Source organism: Equus asinus, chromosome 23, assembly GCF_041296235.1.
Source record: "Equus asinus isolate D_3611 breed Donkey chromosome 23, EquAss-T2T_v2, whole genome shotgun sequence".
Taxonomy (NCBI): Eukaryota; Metazoa; Chordata; class Mammalia; order Perissodactyla; family Equidae; genus Equus; species Equus asinus.
The window spans coordinates 63376115-63398412 of record NC_091812.1 but is presented as its reverse complement, the minus strand read 5'-3'; the positions used below and the strand labels follow the sequence as shown (position 1 = coordinate 63398412).

General features: G+C 48.1%; 2 protein-coding genes and 1 long non-coding RNA gene across 4 annotated transcripts in view; 2 read left to right on the top strand and 1 right to left on the bottom strand.

The window, feature by feature from the left end:
- The window catches only part of LOC123280101 (uncharacterized), a 79381-nt gene that overhangs the window by 39688 nt on the left and 17395 nt on the right, over positions 1–22298 (bottom strand). The window contains exon 1 of one of the 2 annotated variants that reach the window (XR_011497352.1): positions 10470–19360. The exons of the other annotated variant lie outside the window; for it this stretch is intronic. This is a non-coding gene — a long non-coding RNA (uncharacterized lncRNA). Of the gene's footprint in view, positions 1–10469; positions 19361–22298 lie in introns of those variants that run through there. 2 annotated transcript variants of the gene reach the window in all.
- On the top strand, positions 4555–5771 carry LOC123280098 (C-C motif chemokine 21). Its single transcript, XM_044756642.2, has 4 exons — positions 4555–4771; positions 4872–4992; positions 5088–5270; positions 5349–5771. Exons 1-4 carry the CDS (start codon positions 4705–4707, stop codon positions 5371–5373), a joined length of 396 nt encoding a protein of 131 aa, XP_044612577.1. The 5' UTR covers positions 4555–4704; the 3' UTR covers positions 5374–5771.
- On the top strand, positions 19489–21255 carry CCL19 (C-C motif chemokine ligand 19). Its single transcript, XM_044756643.2, has 4 exons — positions 19489–19747; positions 20473–20599; positions 20814–20904; positions 20994–21255. The coding sequence occupies exons 1-4, from the start codon at positions 19687–19689 to the stop codon at positions 21012–21014; spliced, it is 300 nt and encodes a 99-aa protein (XP_044612578.2). The 5' UTR covers positions 19489–19686; the 3' UTR covers positions 21015–21255.

The window sequence follows — 22298 nt, the reverse complement described above, 5'->3', positions numbered from 1 at the left end:
ACAAAACACATTATGGCAAATTGTTGAAACCCAAAGACAATTTTGAAAGCAGCAAGAGAAAAGTAACTTATTATGTACAAGAGATTATCAGTAAGATTAAAAGCTGATTTCTTCTCAAAAACCATGGATGCCAGAAGGCAAGGGGATGATATATTTAAAATCCTGAAAGAAAAAAACTGTGAAACAAGAATTCTATATCTGGAAAAGCTATCTTTCAAGAATGAAGGAGAAATTAAGACATTTCCAAATAAACAAAACTTGGGGAAGTTCATTACCAGCAGAAATGCCTATGAGAAATGCTAAAGGGAGTCCCTCAGGCTGAAACCAAAAGACAATAAATGGTAACTCGAAGCCATACAAAGACATAAAGGTCTCTAGTAAAGACAACTATATAGGTAAATGTAAAACCTAGTAGATTGCATTTTTTGTTTGTAACTGTTCTTTTTTTCCTATGTGATTTAAATGGCAAATGCACAAAATAATAATTATAAATCTATGTTATGGAAACCGTATGTAAAGATGTAATCTGTGACAATAACAATATAAATTGAAGAAGAGCTAAAATATATAGGGGCAGAGTATTGTATACTGTTGAAACTAAGTAGGTATTATTCAAACTAGAATAAGTTTAACTTGTTAACTGTAATCCCCAAGGTAACTACTAAGAAAATAACTACAAAATATACAGAAAAGGAAGAAGAAGGGAATCAAAATGGTACACTACATAAACTTAATTGAATACAAAGAAAGGCAGTAATGGAGGAAATGAGGAAGAAAAATCAGCTAAGACACATACAAAACAAATAGCCAAATGACAGAGTTAAATCCTCCCTTGTAACTGATTGCTTTAAAGTAAGTAGATTCAACTCTCCAATTAAAAGGCAGAGAGTAGCAGAATGGATAAAACATGATCCATCTACATGCTATCTACAAGAGACTCACTTGAGATACAAAGACAGAGTTTGAAAGTAAAAAGATGGCGGTGGTGGGAATCTCATGCAACTAGTAAACAAAAGAGAGCTGTGGTGGCTATATTACTTTTAAAGAAAATAGACTTTTTGTCAAAAAAGGTTGTAAGAGACAAGGACACTACATATTGACAAAAGGTTTTATATGGTAAGATATAACAGTTATAAACAAACATCAGCAGAGCCTCATAATATATAAAGCAAAAACTGACAAAACTGAAGGGAGAAATCAACAGTTCTACAATAATAGTTGAAGATTTTAATATCCCACTTTCAATAAAAGATAAACCAACCAGACAAAATATCAATAAGGAAATAGAGAACCTGAACAACACTACAAATGAATTAGACCTAACAGACATACACAGAAAACTCTGTCCAACAACAGCAGAATATACACATTCTTCTCAGGTTCACATGGAACATTCTCCAGGATAGACCATATGTTAGGCCACGAAACAACTCTTCATAAATTTTAAGATGAAATGATACAAAGTATCTTTTCTGATCACAATAGAATGAAACTAAAAATCGGTAACAGAAGGAAAATTGGAAAACTTACACACGTGGAAATTCAACAACACACTCTAAACAATGAGTCAAAGAAGAAATCACAAGGAAAATCAGAAAATACCTTGAGACAAATAGAAATAAAAATTTCCCTGTTTGCACTGCTTTCACTGCATCCCATAAGTTTGGTATGAGGTGCAGTGAAAGCAGTGAGAACAGGGAAATTTATACCTGTGAATGCCTACATTAAAAAAGAAGAAAGATTTCAAATCAATAATATAACTATACACTTTAAGGAGCTAGAAAAAGTCGATCAAACTAAACCCAAAGATAACAGAAAGAAGGAAATAATACAGATTAAAGCATAAGTAAATAAAATAGAGAATAGAAAGACAATAGAGAAAAATCAACAAAACCAAAAGGTGGTTCTTTAAAAAGATCAACAAAATTGACAAACCTTTAGCTAGACTGACTAAGAACAAAAGAGATAAGACAAATTATTAAAATCAGAAAGGAAAATGGGGACATTACCACTGATTTTATAGAAATAAAAAGGATTATAAGAGGATACTATCAACTGGGTAACCTAGATGAAATGGATAAATTCCCCAAACACACAAACTATCAAAACTGACTCAAGAAGAAATAGAAAATCTGAATAGATCTATAATATGTAAAGAGACTTAGTCATCAAAAACATTCTAACAAAGAAAAACCCAGGACCAGATGGCTTCACTGGTGAATTCTACCAAACATTTAAAGGAGAATTAGCATCAGTCCTTCTCAATCTCTTCCAAAAAACTAAAGAAGAGGGAACACCCCAAAACTCATTCTATAAGATCAACATTACCCTGATACCAAAGCCAGACAAAGACACTACAAGAAAAGAAAGCTACAGACCAATATCCCTAATGAATACAGATGCAGAAATCCTCAAAAAAAATTAGAAAATCGATTTCAGCAGCATATTAAAATCATTATGCACCACGATCAAGTGGGATCTATTCCTAGAATGCAAGGATGGTTGAACCTATGAAAATCAAACAGTGTACCACACCACATTAATGGAATGAAGGGGGGAAAAATGATCATCTCAGTTGATGCAGAAAAAACTTCTGACAAAATCCAACACCCTTTCATGATAAAGACACTCAAAAAACTAGAAATAAAAGGGAACTTCCCCAATATGATAAAGAGCAGATATGAAAAACCTACAGCTAACATCATACTCAATGAGGAAAAATTGAAAGTTTTCTCCTAAGATTGGGAACAAGACAAGAATGCCCACTTTAGCCACTTCTATTCAACATAGTTCTGGAAGTTCTAGCCATAGCAATTAGGCAAGAAAAAGAAACAAAAGGCATCCAAATTGGAAAAAGGTAAATATATCTCTGTTCACAGAACATGATCTTACAGATTGAAAACCCTAAAGAAAACACAAAAAACAGAACTAATAAATGGCTCCATCAAAGTTTCAGGCTCCAAAACCAACATACAAAAATCAATCGAATTCCTATACACTAGCAATAAACAATCCTAAAAAGAAATTAAGAAAGCAATTCCATTTACAATAGCACTAATAAGAATAAAATACTTATGAATAAGTTTAACCAAGGACACATAAGACTTGGACACTGAAAACTACAAAACATTGCTGAAGGAAATTAAATAAGACCTAAATAAACAGAAAGATATCTTGCGTTCATGTATTGGAAGATTTAATATTGTTAAGATAATAACACTCTCCAAAGCAATCTACAGAGTCAATGCAAGCCTCATCAAAATCCCAATAGCGTTTTTTGAAGAAATAGAAAAACCTATCCTAAAATTGATACGGAATTTCAAGGGACTCTGAGTAAGCAAAACCATCTTGAAAAGAAGAACAAAGGTGGAGGACTCACACTTCCTGATTTCAAAACTTACTGCAAAGTTCCAGTAATCAAAACTGTGTGGCACTAGCCTAAGGAGAGACACGTAGACCAATGGAACAGAGTAGACAGCCCAGAAATACACCTTCACATATATGGTCAATTGACTTTTGACAAGAGGGCCAAGACCATACAATGAGGAAGGACAGCCTTTTCAACACATAGTGCTGGGAAAACTGGATGTCCACATGCAAAAGAATGATCTTGGACCCTTACGTCATACTAAATACAAAAAATAATTCAAAATGAATCAAAGACCTAATTGTAAGACCTAAAACTATTAAACTCTTAGCAGAAAACATACGGAGAGGTAATGTCAGCAAAATGGGAGACCAGGAGATAGCAGCCTTCTTCCCCCACAATGCCAATTAGACAGCTATATAGGAACATAAATAGCCCCAGGAGGGTGCAAGAGTTCACCAAGATCCTACACTAACACAGTGGAGCAAAAAACAGAGAATAACCACCCAGAAAGGAGCACTGGGGAGCTCAGCTTAGCTGAGACGTCTGGGAAGGGCCAGGAACAAAGACGGATGGGGCGGTCCACAGCGGCTGCTCTGCAGAGGACAACAGCAGCTTTCACCACTGAGGAAACCAACAGCCATCCCCACTGTGCACCCCCTGGAGACAGATTTGGCAATATATTTTTCTTAGATATGATACCAAAAGCCTAGGCAAATAACAAAAAAACAGAAAAACTGGACTTCATCAAAATCTAAAAATTTTGTGTGTCAAAAGACACTATCAAGAGAGTGAAAAGACAACCCACAGAACGGGAGGAAATATTTGCAAATTGTCTGTCTGACAAGGGTCTCCTAAAGAGAATGTGCAAAGAACTCTTACAATTCAATAACCAGATTTGCATTTTAGGAGCAGTGCTCAGCCTGCTGGAAGGAGGGGAGAGCACGGAGCCTGGAGTGCAGTGAGGGGACAGTCACAGTGTCCGGGGAGAGGTGGTGGGGCCTGCACCCGATGGTGGCTGGGGAGGGAAGGAGGGCCTGAGGGATTCGGCTGATGCTGGGGAGGCCGACTCAGGCGGCCAGGGCACTGATTGGCTGTGCGCAGTTTTCGTTTCCGCATACTAGTCAGGCTGGGTGCCAGGACAGGATCTGCCGCTCAGGAAGGAAAAGGAGGGAGATCCTTACTCTTGCCTGGACAGAGTGGCTGGGGATGGGGGAAGTGAAAGTGTCCGCCTGCATAAATAGGCAGCAGACCAGTCCCAGCCCACACACAGACCCCCAACTTGGAGCTGAACCTCTCCCACAGCTCGGGTCTCATCCTCACCCTCGACCACAGTCATGGCTCAGTCGCTGGCTCTGAGCCTCCTTGTCCTGGTCCTGGCCTTCTGCATCCCCTGGACCCAAGGTATCAAGGAGGGAGTTGCCTAGGATGGGGGCAAGGGGCTGGACAGGCCTGGGGGGAGCCTACAAGCAGCCCCTGGCTCACTCTGAATCCCACCCTGCAGGCAGTGACGGAGGGGCACAGGACTGTTGCCTCAGGTACAGCCAGAGGAAGATTCCCCCCAAGGCTGTCCGCAGCTACCGGAAGCAGGAGCCAAGCTTGGGCTGCGCCATCCCGGCTGTCGTGTGAGTGGGCGCCAGGGGGTGGGTGCCGGCTGGCAGCTGAGTGGGGAGGGCACGGTGGGCAAGACTGGACAGGCTTGCTAATGCCCGACCCCCAGGTTCTCACCTCGGAAGCGCTCTCAGCCAGAGCTGTGTGCCGACCCTAAGGAGGCCTGGGTGCAGCAGCTGATGCAGCGTCTGGACAAGCCACCAGCCCGACAGAAACCAGTCCAGGACTGCAAGAAGGATAAAGGGGGCTCCAAGTCTGGCAAGAAGGGAAAGGGCACCAAAGGCTGTAAGAGGTGAGGAAGCTGAAAGGGTGGGGAGGGAAGAGACGGGAACCTCCACCAGCCCCTCACACCCCTCATCTGCTCTCCCAGGACTGAGACTCCGAAAGGACCATAGCCCAGTGCCCAGCCTGGAGCCCAGGAGCCCACACCACCTTACCAGGGCTTTGAGCCCCAATCCAAGGGGCAAGAAGCGGGCCGGAAGAAAGGAAGGACTCGGCCACAGAACAGCCAGCTGGTGCAGACCTCCCTCACCCCTTCTCCTGCAGCACCCTCCCCTTCTGTATTCCCTGCCCTACCCTGCATGGCTGAGCGGCCCACACCGGGCCAGGCCCAGAGAGGCAGAGGAGGGAGAGTCTCCCAGGAAGTGTGAGAGGAGGCAGCAGGACTGTCCCCTCAGAGGAAAGGTCACCCAGGATACTGGACCTGACCCTGCTCCCCACTGCAACCCACCCCTTCCTTATAAATGCAATTTGTACCTTACTGAACAAAGAGCTGTTCCGGCCTCCTACCCGAGCATCTGTTCCTGTGTGTTTGTGTCCACGGGGAAGCCAGTGTCACTACAGTGTGGGGTCACACACTCTGGGGTCCCAGGCAAGAGCTCAGGCTGGCGAATTCTATGTTCTCAACTACTGCGAGAGTCTCTTTGCCTCCCAGGTGCCCACACCTGTGGGCGGTAGAAGGGAGGCTGAGGGGCAGGGTGGGACCTGAGCTGCTCCTGGTCTCTGAGAAATCCCTGCCACTGGGGAGACGGTGACCCAGAGCACACACCTCACTGCCCCACCTCCCCATGGCGCTGCAGCCCTCTGAGACCCTGTTGAGATCCTTTCCCTGACTATGTCCAGCATACCCTCCCTCCCAGCTCTACCAGGGACTGCCTCACCTTTGCTTGGGACCAACTGAATGTGAACCTCCAAGAGGGACCTCCTTGGGAGGGTCCCCAGGAGGGAGGCTGGAGCCCGGACCCGCCTGTAACACAGGCAAACACAAGTTCTACTGAAACCTTCCCCACGCAGAGTTCCAGCCCTGGGAGCCCTTCAGAGCCCCACCCCTCCCAAAGAGCCCAGAGGATTCCCTCGTGCCCCAGTGATCAAGATGATCAACGACCCCTGGAGCTCGGTCTGGCCTCTCCCCTTTGTTTAATGGGGCTGTGCTCTCTGTTCCTATCTGGCCTTCCTGACTCCCTCAGCTGCCTTCCAGTTGGGAAGCCTCCTCCCCTTCCTTTCTTTTCCCTTTCCCCCTGGCAGGGACCCAGGGAATTTTAGCCCCTTTAGTCTCTGGAGGCCAAGGAATAAATCTTGGTGGCAGGTATTTGGAACCCCAGAATTCAGATGCAAATCAGTCTCCTCTCCCAGAAGACTCCTGCCTGGCTCTCCCCCACCTCTTCAGCCCTAGAGCAGAGATCCTCCTAGTCCCCCCCTTTGCTCCAGGCAGGGGTAGGGAGGACCGTCAGATGGCACCAGGCCATGTGGGAAAGAACGAACAGATCTTGAGAGGGGGCAGGGAGCGGGAGGAGGCTGCCCCCACCTCTCCTCCCTGGGAGCCTGAGCCTGTCACAGCCCAGACCACTGATCATGAAGTCTTGAAATGTTTGCTGTCTGCTCCTCCTGAGGCCCGTGAACACAGGGCTCCTCCCCACCTATCCTCGTGCAGCAGGTGTGATCTCAGTCTACAAACTCAGGTGTGCAAGAATTCCTGCATCTTAAAATGGCCTTTCGATGAACTCGATTCCTACTCCAAGCCCCTGCGCTGGAGTGCTAGGGAGAAATTCAGCATCAGGCGCTCTTGGGATCCCATTTGCCGAGGGCTGTGCAAAGCTCACAGAAACCTCAAGGCACAGGGGAGACCTCCTACCTGCCCCCACACCATCCCGTCATTGGACAGCAGTCTCATCAACGCTGTGGCCCCTGTGGTCACAGCGGCTAGGACTCTCCAGGTCCTACACTCTCAAACTTAGCTCTGTGCCCCCTTTCAGACACGAGAATTCAGCTGGGAGACACTCTGGGCTTACATCTGGCCACCAGACACCTATCAGAGCCGTCTACTCAGTTCCTGCCATGGCTCCATCAGAGCCAGGGATCACAGCCCAGTGCCCACGCTGGCTGGACCTGGACACCAATCCCTCCCCAGCCTTAAAGAACTCTCTCCAAACACTCCCCCTCTGCAACCCCTCCAGGGCAGAACCTCTTCCCAGGCTTGCTCTGGACTTTCACGAAAGCAGAGAGGCCTCTGACATTAGGATGCCTCTCTCTCAGCCCTGCCAAAACCCTTGCCTGCTCTAAAGAGAAAGGACACACAGGCAGAACAAACGAAACTTCATGTTTCACTGAGCTATCCTGCCACACTTACAGGCCTGCTATTTGCCTCAAGCCCTGCCCTGAGTAGAGATGCAACAGAGTATTTATTCCATCAAGAATGAGGGGCCACTCTCCTTGCCTGCCTTCATCTTTGACAATGTCGTCGTGTTCTTCCTTCTCTCTGTAAGATGCATAATTTTTAAAAATATCAGGGGCTGGCCCCGTGGCCAAGTGGTTAAGTTCGCACACTCCGCTACGGCGGCCCAGGGTTTCGCTGCTTCAGATCCTGGGCGCAGACGAGGCACCACTCATCAGGCCATGTTGAGGCAGCATCCCGCATGCCACAGCTGGAAGGACCCACAACTAGGATATACAACTATGTACTAGGGGGCTTTGGGAAGAAAAAAAACCAGAAAGAAAAAAAAAAAAAAAAAGATTGGCAACAGTTGTTAGCTCAGGTGCCAATCTTAAAAAAATAAAAAATAATAAAAATATCAAATAATACATGCTCATGATTTAAAAAAAATATCAAAAATATCAAAAGGCTTCTGCTGAACCACCATTTCCTACAACTTTTAACTGTTAAGTTACTTCTTCAAGGATTTAGTGCCACACGTCTAAATACTTTGTACATACCTCTGTTTCTTGATTTATCTATTTTGAATATTACCAATGGACTGCCTATTACATAAATATATATATTTTTTTTTTGCTGAGGAAGATTAGCCCTGAGCTAACATCTGTGCCAATTTTCCGCCACTTTATATGTAGGTCGCTGCCACAGCATGGCTGACAAGTAGTATAGGTTCGGGCCAAGGGTTTGGGGCCTGTGAACCCCAGCTTCTGAAGCTGAGCACACCAAACTTACCCACTACGCCACGGAGCTGGCCCTTGACTACCTATTATAAAAGGTGGAGATTTAGCTCTCTTACCAACCCTCCCTATCCTCTAAATCTACCACCATATTTAGATCACAGTCAGAATTTACATTGTTATGACCATGTAAATGTTGTTCCCTGCAGAGCAAAGTAGCGTACTGTACTTGCTTTTCCTTGTTACTCACCTATTTGTTTTTCTTCAAAGTTCTAATTGTTCCTCTTCTTTATTTAATACATCTATATCACTATTATTATAGCCTCAATATTTTTCAAATGCTTCGTCATATTAGGATTAAAGACAATATTTAAAATATATGTAATAGAAGAGAATATAGGTGAGTGTGTTAATAACCTTGCGGTAGAAAAGAACTTCTTATACGAGACATAAAACCGTAAGGGAAAAGATAGACACCATTAAATTCAAAGACAAGCAGGAGTTCAGGGTAAAGATGACAAATTAGAAACCTACGTTGAGTTTTACTCCTTCCTGAGCCCCAACTAAAACTACAGCAAATGTTTAGGTGTGTGTATGTGTGTAGAGGCATAAACCCAAAAGGACCCAAATAGGAGGGGAGATAAATGTAACTTTCCAGAACACTGCTGCTTATACAAGTAAATAATTCTGTGAAAATAGGTCTAAAGCATAAAACGAAATTATAAATTTGGAAGACTGCCAATGCCTTGCTAGCTCATAGAGAAAAATATTTCACTGAATAGTAGTATGCCAGTGTTCAAGAGGAACACAATCAATCGCTTCTACTAGAAATGTAAAAGGAAAAGAAAAAAAGATTCTAAAGATCAATCATCCCCCAAACTTACAAAATTATCATCCCCTAAACATGAAAACTCATTGTAATGCTTGGAATCCTGAGTTTTCCTTTGACACTAAAGCATGTCATTGCTTTAAAACTGAGTCATCACTATCTTCTAACAGAAAGTCACCTTCAGGGCATCCAGAAAATTACTAATACCACATTTTAAAATTTGATCGCTATCTCTTCCATGAAATGACAACCCACACACTTATGAAATGGTGGGCCGGCTCCTTCTTATCAGTGTTGCCTCAGAATTGGACGCTTCCTGCTTCTCCTGGGCCACTCCCTCCTTGTGAATACTTTAAAGGCCCTTTGATACTAATGTAAAGGACTGACAGGGCTTCTAAGATCTCCCAGAATGACCGCTAACAGAAACATCTGAACAACCTCAGTCGTATGAACCTGAAACTACAGCCAACCTAAGCAACCAGATCTAACACTCTCCCACCCTATGATCCCTGGCTAGCCACCATTTCATTCTTCTCTCATCAATCCAGCCTTTAGAAGGACATGATCACCAATGACAGCTTCTTTCTTTTGACATCTTCCTTTTAAAAATTAAAAATGGGGCAGTCTGGGGTACCCGCACAGCACCACTGACACATTCGGGTCTTCTGCTGTGCTTCATGGCACAGCCAAGTCAGAAGGACTGATTACACTTCCTATTTATGAAAGCTCAAAGTTAATGTTTCCTAGCCTTCATCAATTCCCTGTGAAAATGCCTTCAGCTTCAGCTGGCCTCTTTCGTGATGTTCTTTTCCTTTCCCACATGCAGGTGTTATTTCTCCTTGTATTCTGGGGGAAAATGATGCTGTTTTGCTAAAATCATCAATTCTTCCGTCTTTGGAATCAGTCCTGACCAATGAATTAGCATTTTTACAGATGCTGAAATTGCCAAGCCTCTTTTTCTAACGCCTATTTTTATAATTCTCGTGATGTCTACTCTACAAATGCCCTACAGACATCGTGTTAACTATGTCAAGAAGCTGAAAACTTCCTTTTCTTCAAGACATCCGTTTCTCAGTTGGTGGCAAACAAACCCCAGGGAAACTGCTGCCATGTTCATGAAGACCTTTGCTGTAGAGCCATGGATCTGCTAATAGTAAGTTTCAATCCAAAATTAAAGAACAGCGAGACTCCACTTCCTATCACCTGAGCAGCCCGCCCAGTTTCGGTTAGGCCGCCCCCTCCCCACCCCGACCCGCGCGGTGGAACTCCACGCACCCGCGAGATCCGCGTTGCCCCGCTCCGCCACCAGGAGGCGGCATCGTCGCCGCGGTCCTCTGTCCGCCGAAGGCAAACTGCAGGCTTGCGGACTGAACATTCTGTTCTCATTTCCTTCATCTTTCTGGGATCAGTTTTAAAAATTCCTTTCATTATTCATCCTGGAATGTGTCTCATGCTAGGCCGGAGGTCTAGCATTTTCCTGTGTCCACTGATGAGCAGGACAAACTCCTTTTCCGCCCGCGTGCAGGTTGCAGCCCTTCATCCCCAGGCGCCGAGCATCCCGCCCGGTACAGTAGGCTCCCATGAGCCTCCGCTGAACAAAGAAACCTTTTCTTAGAATTGGCGCCGTAACCGCAGGGTTAAGGGTTCAGTCGCTGCAGGCTACTGATGCCGTGAAGGCGGTGCCGGAGGTGATGGGACTTTCTTGGGCCTTCAAGGCAAACGTTAGGGCACGCCCCCCACGTCAGTCGCCCCGCACTCAAGGCGAGTGCGGGGAGACTCGGGGTCGAGGGCGGAAATCAACACTCGCGGACCCACGGCCTTCGGCCTCCCCGCATCTCGGCCGCCCGGCGAGTGCCCGCGGGTCCGGGGCCTGAGCGCGGGCGGTGGCGGGAGGGCCGCTCGCCCGGCCTGGGTCACGGCCGCCAGGCCCATCGGGCCCGTGCTGACCCCACGTCCCCGGGTGCGGGCCCCCCACAGTCCGAGTGTCCCCTCCGCACGACCGGCCCGCACGCCGGGACCTGGGGGCAGACCGGGACCTTCGGCCTCGGGGTGGGCGGGGGCTTGGAGCAGGGAAGGCTCCGGAGGCCGGCCCAAACCGAGGGGCTTTGAGCCCAGTGCCCATCCCATCCTCTCAGAGGAGCCCGCCAGGTCCCGCACTCCGCCTGGCGAGGGCAGCCCCGGCCCGCCAGGGCGCCCCGCACCCTCCGCCACAGCCGCGCCCCACTCCAGAGCCCCCTTCCCAGGCTGCGGCGCCCTCTGCAGGCCTGGAAGCGGGGGCGATCAGGCACACACAGACGTGCACGCACGGCCACATACACCACACACATACACACACACAGACACACACACACACACACACCTTCCGGGCACGCGAGTCACGCACAGCCCCATGGACACAGCTCGGGATGCGCACATTCATCCATCCAACAAACAGTTACTAAGCATCTAGTAGAGGTTCTCTCCCACAGTCTTTCACTCCCCTGTACTCCCATCTATACAGAGGATTTGGTTGACTCCCCAGGCCCAGCTGCTCCCTCCCCTGCCCAATGGCTAAGGCGCCCTCCATGCATGGTCTCCGACCCCTAGGGCATGGATCTGGTCAGACCAGGGAGCAGGAAGGCTGGGCCGGCTCCCTGGAGGAGGGTGGGGCTGGGCTGGGCTGAGCTGCCTGAGCTGGGAGGAGATTTGTCCCAGGCTCACGTTGAACTCTGGCGAATTAGGTGAAGCATGTAGCACACTGAGGACTCTGTGTGTGTGTCCAGAAACTGTTTCAAAGCCACCTCCTTGGCCTCCAACACCCCACCCCCATTGGATCATCTAAACCAACGGCTGGGCAGTGGGGCTTTAAACTTTCCACCCATGGGCCTGTGTCCTTTCCCTTTTTGCCATGATGGTGGGACCACCATAACACCCTGACAGCCCCTCTTCCCTGATTCCTCTTCCTCTCCCTGATCTGTCAAGGTTGGGGACCTCCAGGACTTGGAACTTGGACCTCTTCTATCTATACTCACTCCCTTGGAGACCTCATCGTCTTATGGCTTTAAATACCATCCATGGCTCCCAAATTTGTATCTTCAGCTAGAATCTCTCCCCTGAACTTCAGACTCACATGACCAACTATCCACTTAACATCTCCACTTACATGTCCAAAATGCAGCTTCATCTTGACAAATCAAAACAAGACTCCCGATCTTCCCACAAGCCCATTCCTCTGCAGCCGGTTCCACATCTTGGTAAAATAACTCATCCATCGTCTTGCTCAAGCCAAAAATGTTGCAAGATTCTTGCCTCTTCTTTCTCTCACATCCTATGCTGAATCCCTCAGCCAAGCCCATTGGCTCTACCTTCAAAATATTTCCAGAATCTGACCACTTCTCACCAGCTCCTAGAAACAGATCGCGTCCTCCCTGGGTTATTGCAACAGCCCCTGACCCAGTCTCCCCGCTTCTACTCTTGCACCACTTTGCTCTAGTCTCTATCCAGCTGCCAGAAGGAGCCTTTAAAACAAATCAGATCACGTCAGGCCTCTGTTCAAACCCCTCCAATGTTTCCCCATCTCACTCAGAGTAAAACATAAACCCTGCAGTGCCCCTCAAAGCCCTCCCTATCTGGGCCCTCTTATTGTCTGACTGTATCTCCTACCACTCCACTCTTTGCTCACTTCCCTCCCATGACATGGGCCTCTTTTCTATTCCTCAAGCACACGCTTGCCTCAGAAACTGCACACTTGCTGTTTTCTTGACCTAGAACAGATTCCCCAGATCTCTGCATGACTCTCTCCCTCACCTTCTTCAGATCCGCTCCCTGCTCAAGCGTTATCAGTAACGGCTTCCCTGACCACCCTCCCCAACACTCTCTATCCCCCTGGCCTTCTTTATTTTTCCTCATAGCACTTAGTGCCATCTGACACTCTCTATGTTTTTCTTGTTTGCTTACTGTGTGTCTCCTTCATGAAAATAAAAAATTTGCAAGAGAAGGGATGTCTGTTATGTTTACCGCTGTATCCCAGGGCCAAGAACAGGGTCTGGAACATAGGAAGCCCTCAATAATATTTATTGAATGAATGTGGTACAAATCCCTTGTTTATTATTATTTCATGATTTCACTCTTTCCTGCTGGTTCTCAGGATCTTTCCCAACAGGCATTCCAGGAAGACAGTATTGAAATTTAATTGAAACCTCTACGCCGCCTCTGCACTATACTCTTGTATCATTTAGGATCTTGGCAGGAAACGAACGCCATGTCCAAAAATGTTTAAGGGAAAAGAATTTAGTAAGGGCACCACTTACAGAGGTGAGGGCAGGATTGTTGTAGGCAGCCACTGCACATGACTTAGTATAGCTCAGGCCGTCTCTGCTTCCTGACAAAGTTGACATTAAACGTATGGCCTGAAATTGTGCCCACTCAGAGCACCTTCCTGTCGCCACTGTGTTACAGGGCCACCCCTGAATGTAAGCAACTATCTACCTCTGACAGATGCCAGCATACCTTAGAGACCCATCTGAAAATCTACACCAGGGGTATTCTCCCTCTGTTCATTGTTTGTACAGAACTTCTCCACGAAGGCACAAGTGTGATCAAAAGAAGCAGCAGGAAACAACACAAGTAGGAATCTGAGCCACCTGCCCATCCATTACTCGCGCCGTCTCAAATGTCTAAGGCTTGTTCTCATATGCACAATGTCCATTTAACAATGGACGCTGCTGTGCACATCCAGCTATGTGATTTGCCATAGATAACACTCTTAGGTCGCATTGTCACTGGGTGAACTATAGTCTGAGATTCAGACCAGGACGCTGTGGCAAATCAGGAGCTGCTTTTCAAACAAAAAATAATCGTTAGCAGAAGAGGCATGGCCCTACTCCAACACCCTACGGGTCTTTGCTCTAATTCTCCTATTGCTGCTCCTACAGCACCCTTCCTCAGATGCAGACTATGGGAATTTCATTCGATTTATGAGTCATTAGACTCAAGCAGCTTTCCCTGGAGCCCAGACCTGCTGCAGACCCCTTCCTTGCTCTGGGCCTCATTCAAAACTGTCAGCTTTATGCCATGTCCAGTAAAAATTTCGGAGCAGTACACCTAAATATGGTAAATGTTCCTCCAAAATCCAAACTGTCCCTTAAGCACTGTGCCTCTTTCTTCATGGTGAAGGTGCAACACCCGCCAGATCACTGTTGTTCAGCTGCTCCCTACCCTCAACAAGCCTAGAAATTCCACCTGAATTTTTGTAGGATTTCTTTCCCTCCCTCTAGCATACATGGGTCTTAGTAAGGCATTTAGGGTGATTGCTATTTCTTGCGTACCAGTAAGATATTATCAGTTTCAAGGACCAGTCTGATATTCTGTGCAATATCAAGATTATCTCATGATAATCAGAGCAGGTAAGCTGACATATCCCTGAGGAAAAACAGTAAAGGTATATTGCTGTCATTCCAGTTGAAAAGGAACTGATTTCAAAGGTCTTTAATTGCCTGGTATAGAAAGAAGGCATGTGCTAGAGTATTGGCTGTAACATGCTGTCCCAAGGGCTGAGGCATCTTTTAAGTCTTTGAAGGTGCTCTAATCTTTGCAACTTCTCTAGCAACACAGCATTGCTTTAGGTTTACTATTGTAGGGGGAACGTGATGGGGCAGGCAGAGTTCAAAGGACTTCCACTTGGCCCTTCCTACCATAATTTTCCTCACTCCATGGTCAAGGAACCAGTGTGGAGATCTTGCTAATTACCAAGGATACCATTCTACATGCTGAAACTAGAGAAATAACCACTGGACAGGTCTTACAGACCCACCGTGAGATGGACCTGGACCAAGATCCTCTATCAGCTGACCTCCATAAACCCTCATCTGACTGGTGCACCACAACAGGGATTTGAGTCTCCAGGACTAATATTAACACGAGACAGTATCTAATAAGCCCCCAAAGGTCTGAGTATTTCCTCTTCCCCAGTCATAGTTACCCTGGCAAATGACAACAGATCTCTCTGGAGAAGGTTTAGAGCAGTGATTCTCAAATTTTAGTATACATCAGAATCACCAGAAAGGCTTGTTAAAACACAGATTGCTGGGCCACTCCCAGAGTTTCTGATTCAAAGGATTTGGGGCAGAGCCCAAGAATTTGCATGTCTGACAATTTCCCAGGTGATGGTGATGCTGCTGGTCCAGGGACCACACTTGGAGAACTACTGACTAGGAGAAAAAATTGAAGACTCCACCTGTGAAGGACTCAGGCCTTCCCACCCCTCACCTGATAGAGGGGCTTCAGGTCTGAGGAACTGACTGAAGAAGAGGAATTGGGTCAAAGACTGTAAATCCCAATATAATTTGGATCAAGTTTCTCCCCACCAGGCCTAGAAATTTTCCACCTATATGGGTCAAGTAGCACATCAGGAAGCTGTCCATCTATTTCACTCCCAGGGACACTATGATCAATTAGCTACCACCACAGATCCATGTGGGCAAAGCACCTGGATTACCACTTGTCCCTGCAGCTTATATAGTAATTTCATTCACCTTACTGCTCATGGTTAGGTGCCAAAATCTGGCCTCTCACACTCAAAGATTCCATTATTCCCCTTGAAATAAGATTGCTCAGTCTCAAGAGGGCATCTCCCATTCTCCTCTCCCGCCTACTAAAGAAGCCACCACAGTGCTGTTCAAGGAAGCCAGTGTTCTCCCCTCCAATGCTTTTCTTATTCTCCTGGAGAAGGAAGTAACTTTCTGGGCCCTTAGAGATGTATAGTTAGTGGTTGCACATAATAGGTTCAATCCAACATTCCAATCTCTCTAACCTGTGTACTCCTTCCTCTACTTTGTACTCAGAGTATAGTCTGAGGACGAGTGGCATCAAGCATCACTTAGAAGTTTGTCAGAAATGCAACATCTCAGGCTTCACCTAAAACCTACTCAATCAGAATCTACAGTTTAACAAGATCCTGTGTGATTCATATGCACAGGAAGGTATGAGGAGCAATGTTCTACAATATGCCAGTGAGGTTCTAGCTTCTCAGCCTCATTGATCATAGGTCACAGTTGAGTCCAGCCTCCCAGTAACCAATCCAAACGACTATGAACACCACTCCCAGGTGCTCAAATCTCAGATGCTCAGCTAACACAACAATACTCAAATCCTGGATGAGGGCATCCATATCAAGAAATTTGCTGTCCCAGGTCCCCAGGATTCTTCCAGTACAGCTGACAAACTCCTGCAACTCCTTCAGCATATATGCTCTTGTTCTTGGAGTACATCTGGTACATTCCTGAGTAGGCGATGTTAGGACCAGACTCTCACTATAGGCCTGGAGACTAGGAGGGGTGGTCAGGATGGGTCTGGAAGAGAAAATGCATGCCCTTTTCCAGGGCAAAGTTATTAACAACATTTTTTAACGGAAGGGAAGGCTGGTCATTCATGGCGGGCAGGGGGAGGGGGAATGTTCTTCTCCCAACAAATAAGGAATCTTTCAAGGGGATTTGGAGGTTCAAATTCTCAGCTTTGTTCATCTCTGCCCAACGTCCCCACCCCAAGTGTCACAGTACTACTCTCCCAGCAGTGCCCTTCTTCTAGCACAAGGGATATGGTACGGTTGTGCATTTACTTGGTGTTGCAACTCTACAATCCAGACAATCAGGTCCTGGGCTTCATCCTCAGTCATATCTACCGCGGGGTCACAGAAAGATTCCTTAAGAATTCCATAGAGGTTATCTGGATCTCCACCCATACCTTGAGTTAGAAGTTCACAGTATTCACCTTATCTTTTTCTTATGTAATTTTGCTAGCACAATCAGAAACACGCAGCCCACCCAATGATGTATGTGATCACCATTGGAAATCACCATTTGTGGCCATAGCAATTAAGAGCCTCCCTCATTTGATCTGCTGATGTCCTTCCCTCGACCAACACTCCACCCTATGCCTCACTGGGGATAGTCTAGGTGACTGTGATGCTTCTGCAAGCTCCAGATGACTAGCATCCTCTTTCTGCAACAAGGAGATTATCCATAACTCATCAAATTACAAGCAACCCAATGCTAGGATCCAATTCTGGGAGTCTATTTCTGGGTACCACTTACTTCTGGTACCATTTACTGTATCAGTCAGGATCCTGGCAGGAAACAGATGGCACACTCAAAAAAGTTTAACCAGAAAGATCTTAATAAAGGGGCTATTTCAGTGGTAGGGTCAGAATTAAGGAAACAACACGGGGCGATGAGGCACTCAGGGTTTAGCAATAGTGGGGAACCATTACCATACCAAGGCCTTAGGGGTGAGAGGAGGGAAGAGTGTTTCAAGAGCCTTAGAGATAGACCCACGGAGAGGAGGCAGCCCAAAAGGATCCATGACTGTAGCTCAGTAGTTCTCAAAGCTCAGCATATATCAGAGTCAGCTAGAGGGTGTGTTAAAATACAGCTTACTCCAGCAGGTCTGGAGTAGGACCTGAGAACTTGCATTCCTACTAAGCTCCCAGGTGATGCTGACGCTGCTGTCCAAAGAACACTCTTTGAGAACTGCCAGAGAGAAACGATTCACTGTCAGAGCTACAAGATGAAGATTTAGGGAGTTAATACTCCAACCTCTCTCTCCTACCACCCACTGATCTCCTGCTGCTGCTGCCTGCCCTGGGCCAAACCCAAACAGAAGCTAAAGGGCAAGTAATGCAGTCTGTAGAGGTCAGCCTTCCAGAGAACAGAGCAGGGCAGAGAAGAGTGGAGAATGGAGGTGGGTGGGGCAACAGAGAATAAACAGAACTGCCATAACAGAGAAGCATAGATCAATGGAAAAATGGATGAACTGGCATGTATCTTAATGGAAGGAAAGAGTAATGCTAATGGTTAATATTTAATGAGGGTTAATTATGTGCCAGCCTCTGAACAAAGGGCTTTACTTAGATTACCTCATTTACTCCTAAGAAGTACCTCTATTACCATTCCTATGTTACAGATACGGACACTAAGACAGGGAAACTGGATAACTGACACATGGCCACACAGCTAGCGAGTGGCGGAATCTGAATCCCAACCTGGGCATGCCGTCTGTAGAGTCCCACTCCTCCGTACTGTCTATGTCAACGCACAGTTGGCAGACAGGCAGTGGGGACAGTAGTCAAGTGTATAAACTTGAGAGCAAAGACACCTGAGTTCAAGACACTTGCAGACCTTGTGCTCTGAGCCTCATTCCTTACGGGTGAACAGAGAATAATATGATAATAGTAAAAATGACTTCCTAGTTTGGTTGGGAAAGTTAAGCAAGGTAATGGTGGTAAAGTCCTTGACCAGAGTCCAGCACATAGTAAATAATCAGAAATACCATTACGACTATTATGAACGGACGGAAAGGAAAAAGTCAGCAAACTTATAAAGGAAACATCCCCCATCCAGAAGAGGGTCCAGAGTGTGGGTGGGGATTGTTGAGTGGGTGTCCCACGTATTAACTTCTCTTCTGAGGCCTTCTCTTCTGGTCTATCTCTGGTCTTTCCCATAAGGATGGGAAATCACCCTCCCCCATCTGTCGATTCCTTGAAATTTGGGGATTTGTCTGAATAAGAGCAGGCCAGCCCCTCTCCTTAGAAATCCCCTCTTGGTTCCCAGGATCCACAGGAAGAGAAAGATGAAGGGGGCTATTCTAGGCCAGGCTCCCTCCAGCTGTTCTGTTGACCCAGGTGCTGGACATACGAAAATGGCAAATAGAGAAAGGGGCAGTTCTCGCTGGGCCAGAAGGTTGAATCCCAGAGGCCTGAGATGTGGGATGAGATGCTGAGCTTACTTCCAAGGAACCTTCTCTTTCAGCCAAGCTTGTCCCTGGTTCCCAGATGATGGATGGGCAGGCACTGTAATGATCTGGGGAGGCTACCCCAGGCTCCATGGTTGTTCTGAGGGCACCAGGGAGCCTTCTTCACCACCACCCACACTGGAGAGAAGAGAACCACAGAGAAGAGAGTACAAAGGAAGGATAAACCTAGGGAAAGCGGCACAACTCCTCACTCTGGCCCCCCAGTCCTGACCACCATTTCTGAAGGGCAGCTCTGTGGTTGATGATGCAAATGCCACCAATGAGGTGACAGTGCAGACCCTCTCTCTGGAACCGACAGCACAAGGTCCCCTTCTCTTGGCCAGATGCAGTCTGCTTAGGTTCTCAGAGCTGAAGCCAAGGAAAGCAGAAGAGGGGGGAGCTGCTGAGGGGGGAAGAGGGAGAGCAGTGTCAGGTTCCCTCAGAAAGAGGGGGCCAAAGGGGAATCCAAAGGGGAATGGACACACAGGGGGATTTCTGAGCAGAGAAAGTGAAAGTTCTGGGCCATAAATAGGAGGCAGTTGCAGCCTCACACAGGGTCTGACTCGCACATTCCCAGACACCCTCATCCCCCAAAAGGACGCCTGTGTGCTTCCCGTTGCTCCCTCCCGCTCCCAGCCAAGTCTCAGCCTCGCACACACTCCTGCACACGCCCAGAGATTTGCTCACACTCACACGCTCGCTGTCCGTCCGCCTCTGTGCAGCCTCCATGGCACCCCACGCAGCTGTGCTACTGGGCCTCAGCCTGCTGACTCTCTGGACCTCCCCTGGTAAGGCTGAGTGGGGCTTAGGGCGGGGGGCTGGGGGGATGTCTGGATCTCAGATGGCTTGGTGCTGAACGTTATGGACACTGTGAGTTCGGGCTGCGTGTTTCAGTGAACCCGGGAGTACCTTGTGCCTTGTGTGTGTGCCTGTGAGTGTGGGTGTATCTGGGCCTCTCACTTCCAATGTGCGTCTGTCTCTTGGTGTATCCCAGGGTGTATGGCTGCCCCTCTCTCTGCAGACTCTACTTCCTGCTGCCTCAGTTTTCCGGGCAGAAGGAGAGAACAGTATATATTTGCTTGAGGTGGGGAGAATGGGAGACACTGAGGCAGGGCTAATAGTCAAGGGATCTAGCAATTCATGAGTCCTCTAACACCAGCCTCCGGCAACTCCACCTCCACCCCATTCCCCACCCCCACCGCCACCAGCCCCCCACCAACAACGGGAACATTAACTCTTAACTCTTCCTTTGTGGAGAAGTTGAGAGGTCCTGGGAGAGAAGTTGGGGTGATCAGGGCAGCAGGAAGGCATTGTGGGGCTCAGGGAAGAGGTTGTTTACCCAACAGCTTAGAAGTACCTCAATATGTTTAGAAACAAATAGGGCCCTAGAGGTGCATGCTGGCTGAAAATCATCTAGCTGCCTCCACACACACACAGGCGTCCTTAATCCCATCTAGGGGCCTGGCTTCCCCTCCTCAGGGTCCCCGTGCCCTGACACTACTTTCTTTCCCAGCTCTGGGTGGTGCCAACGATGCTGAAGACTGCTGCCTGACTGTGAACCAGCGCCCCATCCCTGGGAACATCGTGCGAGCCTTTCGCTACCTCCTCCTCAAGGATGGCTGCAGAGTGCCTGCCATTGTGTGAGTTGTGGAGAGGAGTGTGTCTAACCTCATCTCCCCCATCAGCCCCTGGTGATACCCACCCACATCTTCTTTCTCTTCTCCTTGCCAACCCAACCCCTCTAATGAAGACCCTGAAACAGGTTGCCACATGTGGTCCCCAGCCTTGCCCCTCACTCCAGGGCCTGCCAGAAAGCTGGGTTCCACAGCTCCATTCTCTCTGACCTGACTCCAGGTTCACCACAGTGAGAGGTCGCCAGCTCTGTGCACCCCTACACCAGCCCTGGGTGGAGCGCATCATCCGGAGACTGCAGAACTCTGTAAAGGCAAGCCTGACCCTCCCCAGTCCTGCCTCCTCCCTTGAGCACCTGCCCAAGACCCCAGCCCATGACCTTGTCTCTCCTTCCTCCTCCAGAGTAAGCGCCACAGCAGTTAGCCCATGACAGTCCCGGAGGAGGCCCTGTGTCTGAGTGAAAGGATGTGAATCACTGTGACCCCGGGGAAGCCAGGACCAGAAGGAGCTATCAGGCCTCCAGCTCCCCTGCACCAGACCTGACCCAGCTGGGTTGTCAGTGTGAGTGCGAGCGAGAGTGAGGAGGTGAGGGGCAGGAGCACAGCTCCTCCTCGCCCAGACTGCAGTGCTTCCAATAAAGGCCACTGGCACCCACGGGTCGGTCTGTCTGCTGTCTGTTTGCCGTCTGTCCAGGAGGACCAAGATAGGAAGCGGGAGATGGAATGGCAGGATCTGTTTTCCACCCTGCAGACTGAGCAACCTCTTCATTGCCCTCCACCCACCCAACACCCTGCATTCTCAGGATCGGCCCCCACGGTCAGGGCCCCACCTCATGTCTCCTCACAGCCCTCTCACACAACATGGTTCAGCGAACTGTGTCAGTTCCCTGAACGAGCCAAACTCTCTCATGCCTCCCAGTCTTTGCTCTCCAAGACAGGTATTCAAGCATCCAGGTGTCTCAGGGATCCCATGTCACAGGGGGAATTTCATGACCCAACCCAGCACTCAGGGTTGGGGGAGGGACAGGAGGCCCAACTCTACTGCCTTGGGGGAAAGGACCCATCCACCCTTGCCATTCCCTCTGTCTGGAACACTCTTCCCATCAGTGTCTAGATGACTCTTCCTCCAGGAAGCCTTCCCTGATGCAGGCTGGGTTAGGTAGCATCCTTCCCTCCCAAGCTCCCAGGGCCTGCTGCCCCCTCTTCTGGAGCACTCATTGCGCTGAGTTACAAAAACTAGCTTGTTGACGTTCTTGGACAAGGATCATGTCTATTTCCAATTCCACTGTCGCCCTGGTAAAAGGGAGCCACTCAATAAATATTTGTCTTGAGAATGAATAAATACGTGAGGAAAGGTGCCACAGCCAGCAGGGAGGGCCCATCTGTCCCTGTAGAATCGGAACTCCAGGCCAGCCCTCCTTTCTGGTACAGTCAGTCTGGACCAGGAGCAGCCCCATCCGGGCAATTCTGGGGCCATGCTTCTCAGGGACACTGATAGACAGACCTGAGAGTCAGAGGTCAGGGTGGGAGAGGTTTGAGAGTGTGGAAGAAGGAGCAGCCAGAGAGCCAGGGAGATTCGACTTGCAGGAACCCCCCAGCCCAGCCCACAGTCCACCTGGGCCCCAGGGCCAAGGCAACACAGGCCAGGGGAGTCACAGGGAAGGAGTCTCAGCTGTGGGAAATGAAAGCCCTGTGACTCTGGGAGCAT

Coding starts and splice junctions, on each gene's coding strand:
- CCL19 (XM_044756643.2), top strand. CDS start 19,687: ATGGCACCCCACGCAGCTGTGCTACTGGGCCTCAGCCTGCTGACTCTC. Junction 20,600..20,813: donor TGCAGAGTGCCTGCCATTGT/GTGAGTTGTGGA, acceptor ACCTGACTCCAG/GTTCACCACAGTGAGAGGTC. Junction 20,905..20,993: donor GACTGCAGAACTCTGTAAAG/GCAAGCCTGACC, acceptor TTCCTCCTCCAG/AGTAAGCGCCACAGCAGTTA.
- LOC123280098 (XM_044756642.2), top strand. CDS start 4,705: ATGGCTCAGTCGCTGGCTCTGAGCCTCCTTGTCCTGGTCCTGGCCTTC. Junction 4,993..5,087: donor TGCGCCATCCCGGCTGTCGT/GTGAGTGGGCGC, acceptor CCCGACCCCCAG/GTTCTCACCTCGGAAGCGCT. Junction 5,271..5,348: donor GGCACCAAAGGCTGTAAGAG/GTGAGGAAGCTG, acceptor CTGCTCTCCCAG/GACTGAGACTCCGAAAGGAC.